General features: G+C 34.2%; 1 protein-coding gene across 2 annotated transcripts; it reads right to left on the bottom strand.

Annotated features, from left to right (window-relative positions):
- Positions 1-3,738: 3,738 nt before the first annotated feature.
- LOC136220054 (pentatricopeptide repeat-containing protein At4g18840-like) lies at positions 3,739-6,831 on the bottom strand. Of its 2 annotated transcripts, XM_066007726.1 has the most exons (3): positions 5,455-6,831; positions 4,373-4,630; positions 3,739-3,848 (listed from the first exon to the last, which is right to left on the bottom strand). In XM_066007726.1, exons 1-3 carry the CDS (start codon positions 6,823-6,825, stop codon positions 3,789-3,791), a joined length of 1,689 nt encoding a protein of 562 aa, XP_065863798.1. In that variant the 5' UTR covers positions 6,826-6,831; the 3' UTR covers positions 3,739-3,788. The 2 variants fall into 2 exon arrangements, with proteins under 2 accessions (XP_065863798.1, XP_065863797.1); XM_066007725.1 differs by lacking the exon at positions 3,739-3,848 and having other exon boundaries at positions 3,971-4,630.
- Positions 6,832-10,941: the final 4,110 nt, after the last annotated feature.

The raw sequence follows: 10,941 nt of genomic DNA, 5'->3' as shown, positions 1-10,941 counted from the left end.
TTGAATATATTATAATTTTATGATATAAGATTATGAAATAATTATGAAATTTGATTGTGAAAAGTGATTTGATTTATAAAATTTTTAGTATCCATCAAGAGTAATCCGAATAGGTGGATTTAATTAAAGTCCGTATTTAGTGAGAAATACGGCCTGTGTACACAGTTGAAAGACCTATCGGGTATGGCAAAGAAGTGTTGAGTAAGACCATGCGGGTTAGGCAAAATTATGAGATATCTCGATTCTATTATATTGTGGGGGTTGATACATACGGGGATTATCTCTCGGATGGATACAATGTGCAAAGTATTTATCGAAATACGATTTGCGAAGTATTTATTGATATATGGTTTGCGAAATATTTATTGGGATACAGTTGGTGAATCATTTATTGATATACAGTTTATGAAGTATTTTTATTAAGATACAGTTTGTAAAGTATTTATCGAAATACAGTTTATGAGGTATTTATCGAAATAAGATTTATGGAGTATTTATCGAAATACGTGCTGAACACGAGTTTTATATTAAGTGTTTTAATACAGTGATTTATGTTTTGACTAAGTGTGGTATTTTGAGAAATGATAGCAAACTTGATATTTTAAATTGCATATTTGGTTAAAGGTACTATTTTAAGTATTTTACTATGGTTTAATCCATAAAGTGTTCATTTTTAAGAACATGAATTTCATATGATGCATTTTGAAAATTAAACTATATATATAGTTATTTTGAGTATAAGTACTTTATGTAGTTGATAATTGCTTACTGAAATTTTTGTCTCACCGTTTTAAATGTTTTAATGTTTTTAGGTGAGAAAATACAAGATATATAGAAGGTTATCGGTCGATAGGCGAGGATTGAAAGTTGCGGCTTATGGTTAGAATTATCATTAGAAATTTAGTATTTCAATTATAATATAATGGAGTTGGAAAATATGTTGGAGTTTCTTGAAGGACTAATGTAATAGGAATATGAGTTATTATTTCAGAATATATCTAAGAGGAAATCTTGAAAATGTGAAACTTATGGTATTTGGATAATTATGGAGACTCTTAAGTGTTGATTGTGATCTTTTTATCTCACGCCCGATGCCGATTGGGGTCGTCTAGGGTCGGGTGTGACATTTAACAAACCTCCTGTAGTAACCCGTAAGCCCTAAGAAACCTCTCAACCCTTTCAGGTTGGTTGGTTTTGGCCACTGCAACATAGCAGTAATCTTCTCTGGATCTGTAGCCACACCTTCTTTAGAGAGTATATGGCCCAAATAGGTAATCTGATCCACCCCAAATTCACATTTCGTCTCCTTTGCATACAGCTGATTGTCACTGAGCAACTGAAACACAATCTTGAGGTGCTCTAGGTGAGTCTCCAGGTCAGGACTGTACACCAGTATGTCATCGAAGAAAACAAACACAAACTTGCGTAAATAAGGCTTAAAAATAGAATTCATTAGAGCTTGAAAGGTGGCAGGTGCATTAGTGAGGCCAAAAGGCATCACCACAAATTCGTAATGTCCCGAATGCGTTCTGAATGCTGTCTTCTGAATGTCCCCTTCTTTCATGCGAATCTGGTGATACCCAGCTCTCAGATCAATCTTAGAGAACTTAACAGCCCCATTCAACTCATCAATTAGTTCCTGTATGACCGGAATTGGGAATTTATCCTTGACAGTAATTTTGTTTAGCTCACGAAAATCTACACATAATCTCCATGTCTCATCCTTCTTTTTAACTAATAGCACAGGAGATGCATATGGGCTACTGCTAGGTCGTATAACTCCATTTTCTAGCATTTCCTCCACTAAACGTTCTATCTCATCTTTCTGTTGGTGTGAGTACCTATAAGGTCTCACATTTACAGGGTCAGTGGCAGATTTGAGGGGTATTGAGTGATCTTGTGTTCTTTGGGAGGTAAAGTAGTAGGTACTTGAAAAAGGTGCCTGTTCAAGGCTAGTAAGGCTTGGATAGGGTCATGGGTGGTGATTTGGGGTGTTTTGTTTGTGGCTGGTGCTAACACAGATTCTTCCTTAGACATTACCATAAAAAACAGTTTGGAAGTGACTCCTTTCCATCCTCTACACACCAGTTTATTAACAGATTTCATGGTCATCATTTTAAGGGACATCTCCTCCTTAATTCTTTTCAATTCAATCTGTTTACCATCTTTATACACTAGCAACCTATCAGCCCCAAAATCAAAGGTAACTGGAGTGTGGTGTCTCATCCAATCCACCCATAATATAATGTCATAGTCCCCCAAATCTAATGCCCTTAGAGTGAAATTGAACCTAGTGTTTTGCATAGACCAACTACAATCATTACATTTAGAAGTGACTGTAAGCTGTCTGCCATCTGCCACAGTTACAGCTGCTGGTTTAACCTCTATTAAGGGCAATTTCACTTCCTTAGCTAGGTTAACATCCACAAAACTATGAGTGCTACCACTATCTATCAACACCATGATAGGATTTCGGTTAAGAGTACCTTTCAATTTCATTGTTGTGTCTGTCAGTCCCCCATCCAAGGCATTGATGGATAATGAAATCTGTTCCTCCTCTGCCTTGTCTTCACATGGATTCAGCTCTCCTTCATCTAGAATTTGGTCTACTTCTTCTGCCTCCACCTCTTCCCCAGCAGAGATAGCTAATAGCTTCTTATTGCTGCATTGGTGCCCTGGGTAATACCTTTCACCACATTTCCAGCAGGCTCCTGGCACTTTCTTCATTGTAGTGGAAGTATTTGCAGGCTTAGAATCAGTTAATTTGGTTGGTGTGTAGGGTGGTTTGGTTGAGGTTTGAGAAGGAGTCCAGGGTTTGAAATTCGAAGGAGATCTGAATGAAGGTTTTGGTTTAACTGCTTCTAATATATCCCTGAGATAATTCTCTTGGTATTTAGCTTGCTTGATAGCTGAGTACACTTCTTTTGGTTCATGGGATCTAACAGCTGAGCGGATCTCCGGTTTCAGGCCAGCAATGAAACTTTTGGTATAATAAGCTTCTGTGATCTCAGAGTATTCCTTCTCCATTTTCAATTTGAGTTCCTCAAATTGATCTTGGTAATTGGCTACACTGCTGCTCTACTTTAATTGGGTCAGTTGTTCCACAATTTCAGTAACCTCTGTTTCCTGAAATCTCTTGCTCACCGCTTCTGTAAATTCTTCCCATCGGATTCCTGGATGATGTGGAATCCAATTTTTGAACCAACATTCAGCTCTACCTTGCATGAACAACCCAGCTAATTCAACCTTCTTTTCCTCTGCGACTTCGAATAACTGGAAATATTTTGAACTCTTACTAATCCAGTTCTCCACCTCAGATCCAGTGAAGGAAGGCAGCTCACACTTTGGAAGCATCTTGTTGAAGTAAGGGGTCTTTGAGAATGAAGATTCACCAACTTGGAGATTTCCCGGAGGACTGCCCAGAATTCCCTTTTCAGGGTTGATCAAAGAACTGAGAGATTTCCCTGGGGACAGAGTAGAAGAATTAGGGTGTGATTGGACTATTTTGGCTAAAGTGGACATGGATTTGTGAACTAGCTCTTCCAGAGCTTGATGAGAATTAATCTGGTCTTTCCGCAGTTGATTTTGCTCCATCAATAAGGCATCAAACCTGTTCTGCTGAGCATTCTGCACTTCTTGGAGATGAGCCTGCATTTTCTCCAATTTCTCTGCGGTCGCCTCAGATCGGTTGTAAAACTGCATAGTGAGCTCTTTCAATTGCTGCTCAATTGTTTCCATGGCTAATTTCGCTTTTAACGTTGCTGCTCGAGTTTTCTTATGGGCGTAATTTACCATCCACAGAAAGGCCGGAGGATGTGATCTCTGATACCAATGTTAGGTATGTGGATCTGACAGTTAGAATTAGAATATAATTTGAGAGAAGAATTTAGAAAGAGAGAAGGAAAGACAGAATAGATGAAAAGAAGATAGAGAGAGTAATTTTAGTAATTTCATTCATACCCCCAAAAGAGAAAAAACATGATATGTATATAGCACCTTTAGTGCTAAGATGAGTAAGGCAGTACAACACAGCTGTTAGGGACAGCTGGCCTAATATTTCACTACCCTCCAAACCTACTAACATCATTGCCTAAAAGCATGGTACCTTTAATGTAAAAGTACGATACCTTTTGTAAAAGGCAAATAACGACTTTAACTATGCAAGGAAAGATAGAATAAATTCGAATGAGTAAAATAACAAAATCAATCCTCAAACTTCTACTTCTTCACTTTCCCGCGCCTCACATACGTGACAATAAGTAATGTCTAAATTCAAAGCATGGTTAGCCATTATATTCAATGTCTCATAGATCTCTTTACTCTTGGAGTGAGATAAGTCTCTAGCAACAAACTCATGGACAACACCACTAACCTCAATGGAGCTACAACCAGGCTTCTTCATCAAACCTTTCAATTTCATGTCTCTCCTCAATTCACCAACCATTTCCCATCTATTAAACATAGCATATAGATTTGATAAAAGCACATAATTCATGTGATTTAAAGGCTCCATCTTTATTAAAATTCTTCCTACTTTCTCTCCCAACTTAATATTCCCATGCATCTTACAGGCGCCCAGGAGGGCTCTCCATAAGCTCCCATCTGCTTTCAAAGGCATACTCTCAATTACCTGAAATTAGCAGTGTCAAACGAAATTAGGAGTGTCAAAACGGGTTACTGTTTCGTGATGTTATGTTGTTTATATATTTCACATGATTATATAGGGGCAAAGAACATTCTGAGACCCCTTATTGTTCCAATTTTGGTGGATTGTTAACTGTGAATGTCCAATTCAGTTTAAAGAGCATCACTCATTTCATCTGCATTTGAAATTGCATTTTTATGGTTCAATATAAGATTTTTAAGATATAAAAACAGTAAAATACAAATATAAAAAAGATCAATATAGTTTCATCGATTTGCAAGTAGAGGAATGAGATTTTTTTTTTTTTTTCAAATGACAGCATGTGTTTTACATAGTGAGCAACAAAAAGAATTCAACTAACACCAATTGTCATGTCCTCAAAACATGTTAATTGTGCCACATCAGTAAAGTCAGCGACTCAATGCGTCACGTCATCAAAATCAATGTGTCACATATCGAAGATAACACCTTTAGTTAAATTTTTTTTTTTTTTTTTTTTAGTAATGCTGTAAAGCACATGACCTCTTTCGCCTAAATATCATATTCCTCTATCTGCAAATTGATGAAATAAGATATATATATATATTTTTTTTTTTTTTTTCCCTAAAAAATTACTTTTGAACCATTAAAAATGTAAGTTTGAAATGCAGATGAATAAACAACAATCTAGTTTAAAGCTGACTTTTTAGTCACAAGGGGGGTTAGCTAAATTCACCAAAATGGTCAAACTCATGCTTTTTACCTTATGCATGATATACACAACACAAGAATGATAATCGTGCTAAGCGGATTGTTTCTGTAAATCATACCTGAAATGCATCATATAATGAACCTGCACGGCCCAGTAGGTTCACAAGGCATCCATAGTGATCAATTGTTGGTTTCACTTTCTGATCTTCCATCAATCTATTGAAAAACCCCAATCCAACTTCAACAAGACCAGAATGATCACAAGCTACTAAGATATTGATATATGTGATTTCATTAGGATCTATTCCAAACTTTATCATCTCATCAAATAACTCAATAGCTTCTTCCCCAAATGAATGAAGAGCCAACCCTCCCAACATAGAATTCCACACAAACACCTTCTTATCTGCCGCTTCTCTGAAAGCTTTCCTTGCCAATTCTATTCTTCCACACTTGCTATACATATCAATCAAAGCTGTTGATAAATGAGCATCAATTTTGATCCCATGTTTATCCAGGTAGCCATGGAGCCATTGTCCATGATCCAAAGCTCCTAATCTGGAACAGGCAGAGAGTAAAGTTGTTATGGTGATCTTGTCCATTTCAATTTCAGCAATTTGCATCTGTTCAAACAGATCCAAAACCTTGCTGTAATAACCTAATTGTAAGTAACAGTTGATCAATGCAGTCCAAGAAACCAAATTTGGCTCTGGCATTTCAGAGAATAATCGAGAAGCTTCACTCAAAAAACCTGCATTTGCATAGCCTACAAGTAAAGTAGTCCAAGAGACAACATCTCTTTGCGGCATTTCATCGAACACCTTCTGTGCCTGATTTAAATCCCCTGATTTCACATACCCACTAATCAAACAATTCCAAGAAACAACATCTGGTTCATCAATTCTGTCAAACAGTCGGTGAATTGCAATCCCTAGCTCTCCAATTTTGGTATAAAAATCCATCAAGGAATTCCAAGAATGCACCCCAAAATTAAAAGGGGGTTTTAATTTTATCATCTGCGCATGAGCCTGTTTACCTTCAGAAACAGCATTAAACTTAGAACAAGCAGAAAACACAAAAGTGAAAGTGAAATCGTCAGGGTAAACATAATCTTCACAAACCATGTGAGAATAGACAACAAATGCTTCTCTTGGATTTCCACATTTCAAATAGGCTCTCATCATTGTGTTATAGATGAAGGAGTTTTTTGGGATATTGATTGAATCGAACAGTTTTCGAGCGTAATCAACTGTACCCAGATCATCGAATGATGAGAATGATACGAGAAGACGGCCGAAGGCATGTTTTTCTCTGATTAGAGAGGTTTTGATGAGAAAGGTGTGAACTTGTCGGAGTTCTTCCACTTTTTTGCATAATTGAAGAAGAGAAATTGCAGGATCAGGTTTTTTCGATTGAGAATTTTGCTGAAAGTTTAGTGTGATTTTGTTTGGTGTTGAGAAGAAGAGATAAGAAGGTGATGATATGCTCATGTCTAGTTCTCCTTTTCTGATAGAACCAGTTTGCTAGGCAGTTTAGTTAGTTAACTAAAAGATTTGCCCCTCAATTTTGGGAAAATTACAAAATTAGGTCAAATAGAAGACCCATTTACCTATTTAATCCATTTCGCAATATGAAAAGTCGCAATATGAATTAAATATGTAAATGAGTCTTCCATTCGATCCAATTTTATAATTTTCCCCTCAACTTTTCCAAAAAGTTGTTTGACCTCCCCCAACTTTAAAATGCCCAAATGACCATAACTTGTTTTTTTTTTTTTTTTTGATAAATAAGAAAGAAAAAAAAAAAAACTAAGGTGGAACCATCCTAGAAAAGCCAGCTCCCACGAGATCATCTAGCAGCAGCCTTCGAATATCAATCGGCGTTTGAAATATTCAAATAACCCCTTCAAATTTATTTAACATATAATCAATTAATCAATCAACTTAAAGAAGTACACTGCATGTGAAATGTATATTGCGTAATTTGTAGGTTATATTAAAACATATTAATAAGGAATTTCTTAATTGTTCTACTGTAAAATCTTTTCTCTACGATATTAGAATCTCATACCTGACCTTGGTCGTTTGACTTTTCCAAGACACCTAAAACACAAACCTTCAAATGCAACTTATCTCTTTGTAAACGAGTGATTAATTAATTAACTATATTTTAAGCAAGTTGAGGAGGATATTGCAGCATTTTAAACAATTTGAGGGGCTATTAAAACACTTTGAAAGTTTAAGATGCCAATCAAGTTTTTTGGACAAGTTCAATGGACAGATGATATATTAAGCCTAAAAAATACCATAACATTGACGGTCAAAATTAATTTTACCCAGCATAATATCATTATAAAACACAGCTATTTTATTCATTATTCAATATCCGTTTAATAAAAAAAATTCATATTTTTACGATTTGATAATAATAATTGAAGATTAATATTTTCTAATTTGGTGAAATATTTGGATTTTTTAATTTTGTAATAATTGATAAAATGATTTATATGTGAAGTGTAAATAAAAAAATTCATGATTGCGAAAACAATTTGATGAATTATTTATAAAAGGACATAAAACTCATATGGCCCCTAAACTACACATTAAAAATCAATTAGTTCATTTACTAAAGTCACCAATCAAGCCCTTAATCTATTTAAAATTAACATTTCTCACCCTCTTATTTATATAATTAGGATAAGAGGGTGAGAAATGTTGATTTTAAATAGATTAAGAGCTTGATTGGTGATTTTAGTAGTTTGAGGACTAATTAATTTTTAATGTATAGTTTAGGGACCGATATGAGCTTTATACCATAGAAAATCGATACATCTTGTCAATATTAGAGATAAATTTACTATTTGCTACGTTAGAGTCGACTTGTGCGGAAACTCGGTTTCCGTTCATGAGAAAACGAAGATCTCCTTGTAGGAAGCCAGCTTGATCAACGAGGACGTTGATCATCTAAGTGGGGGAGAATGTGACGGGGCATCGACCCGCAGATTAAATCTCAACCCCAAGGCGTAGGCAAGGTTAGTCCAGACGTCGGGCCAAGGCATCGATGAGAGTTGAGGCAAGGCTTTAAGAAGGATTGGGCCCATTAGGCGACTAGTGGTGAATGTCGGCTTCAAGTCGGCATAAAAAACACTATAGAGGGACATGGTCACATGACGTCAGATCTCTGCCAACCCATGAGCTAATTGTTGGGACTGGTTTATACAACATTTTGGAAATTAAGAATAAAATTGCTCTTCAGTGTTAAGAATATTTTGCATCTTATCTTAATTTTTATTAATTATTTTTCTTGCTTTAAAAAAATTACATCATTAAACTCCTAAATGATTTAATTTTACTTTATAAAATCTTTACATATTGTCCATTTGAAGTATAAAAAAGAAAAAAAATTAAGGAACCATAGATACAATTTACCATCTTTTTCTGCCACATGTTTCTATTTCTTGCATTAGAAAAATTCTAAGCTGTAACGAGATGAGTTCTAGCATTACTTTGAAGAATTTAAGATTCATGGCAATTTTATTTCATTGCTAGATAAATAATAGGGAAAAGTATAAAAATAAACTTTCTGGTTATATTTGTTTTCAAACAACACCCATATGGTTTAAAAGTTTATAAAATGGTAACTTGAGTTTCATTCCATTAGCAAACACATACCAAATTGACTAATAGTATTAAAAGTCAAAGGAAAAGGAGTTAATTTAGTTCTTATATTTATTTATTTTATAAATTAACCCCCTTAGTAAAAGGGAATTGATGATGCTTACATGAATTACCAAAACTCGGCAATTGACTGAAGGAATCTTGTCGATATTCTGTCATGAAAAGGAGAAAATTAAACAATTGGATATTGTAAGCTTGAACTGAAAAATAAATAGTGAAGTTATTATATAAAGTAGTATGGAAATTCAATTGATTTTAGAGAGAGAAATTAACAAAGAGGAGAGAGAGAAGAGAGAGAAATAAGAAATTAAAAAGAGATGGAGAAGAGGGTGTATTTGATTTTTTTTTTTTTAGGGTTTGTTTGTGATAATTAGATAATAAGGGGGTTAATTTATAAAATAAATAAATATAAAAACTAAATTAAATTTTTTTCCTTTGACTTTTAATACCATTAGTCAATTTAATATATGTTTGCTAACGAAATGACATTTTTTTTTTGTATGATTTATGGTTTAATTTGGAAATAAATTTTTTTTTGTAAAATTTAATATTTTTCAGTAGGGATGGAAGTGCCACTAAATCGTGCCGATCCCACTATTTGAATGGATAAAAATTATATTTTTTTAGTATGGATGGAAGTGCCATTAAGTCGTGCTGTCAAGATACCATTTTGCACACTTTTAAATGACATGTGTGTTGTTCGAAAACAGGTGTAATCACAAGATTTATTTTTGTACTTTTCCCTAAATAATATTATGATATATATATATATATATATATATATATATATATATATATATATATATATATATATATGGTTGTAGCTCGAGTCTCAATATACATTCTCTGCCGTAAAATATTGTATAAGACAATATTTTTCTAATTTTTCAGTATTTATTTGCTTTAGAAAATAAGTCAATGTAAAATTTTAGGTTAGTCAACAGAAAATTATATGAAAAAAGTGAAGAAAATGTTTTACTCTTTTAAAAAAAGTAATACATTTTTCTAAAATGTTTGAATTTTACTCCATTTCTTCCTACTCTTTTGAAAACAATAATCGCTCACTACTTCTTCATATTTTTTGATGTTGTAATCAAACACTATGTTAAAAAAATTTCTTACTCAATATTTTTCAAAAACCATACGGGCTCGCTTTTAGTTTTCTTTTTGTTTCGGTTTGTTCTCATGTTCCTAGGCTTCTTTTAACTCATGGGATGAAGTCAAATGGCTAAGAAATTTCTTGGTTTTGTCTAAATGGAAAGAAAATATCAAATGAACAATGAAATAGAGGAGTAAGTTAACGCCAAATCTTTATATTGGAAAATCAGCCATAACTCTCTTCTCATAACTTCACATATTGAATGCCAAATTGTGCCATGATTGTGCCATCAATCATGGCACAATTAAAACCTTATCTCTTCATTCAACTAATTAGTTGAATGGTCTTCAACAAAATGGCTATATAAGGCCATGGATATACAGATGCAAGAGAGTGAGAGCAGAAATTGAGGGAGTGAGGCTAATTGTTTAAGTGATTTAATTTTTGAGGGTAGTCTGATTATTTTCGGGGAGAGACAAAATAGTAAGATAATTATTTTGAGGTTTTTCGGGAAACACGTGAGTGCTACTATTTGGGTTTTTATCTTATTATAACTCTAGAAAGTTTCTAGAGAACACCCTATTTGTACGCCTACTATTTTATAGTGGAAGAATTTACTCTCGAGCTTGATCGTGGACTAGCCTGCAAGGGTGAACCACGTTAAATTATCGGTGTCATTTTTATTGATTATTTTGCTCGTCAATATTTTTACGGAATAATTTTTCCGCGTTATTCCCAACAACTGGTATCATAGCCTAGTCAACATGGAGGCAAAATTGACAAGCAAAATGGTCAGTCTAAATGGCTCAAATATGGAGAAGCAAAATGAA

This window comes from Euphorbia lathyris, chromosome 2, assembly GCF_963576675.1.
Source record: "Euphorbia lathyris chromosome 2, ddEupLath1.1, whole genome shotgun sequence".
Taxonomy (NCBI): Eukaryota; Viridiplantae; Streptophyta; class Magnoliopsida; order Malpighiales; family Euphorbiaceae; genus Euphorbia; species Euphorbia lathyris.
This window is presented reverse-complemented; position numbering and strand designations above follow the sequence as displayed.

Excerpts from the sequence above, each read along its gene's own strand:
- LOC136220054 (XM_066007725.1), bottom strand. The coding sequence starts at position 6,825 with ATGAGCATATCATCACCTTCTTATCTCTTCTTCTCAACACCAAACAAA. Across the intron at positions 4,631-5,454 it reads CATTATATGATGCATTTCAG|GTAATTGAGAGTATGCCTTT; the intron begins GTATGATTTACA and ends TGCTAATTTCAG.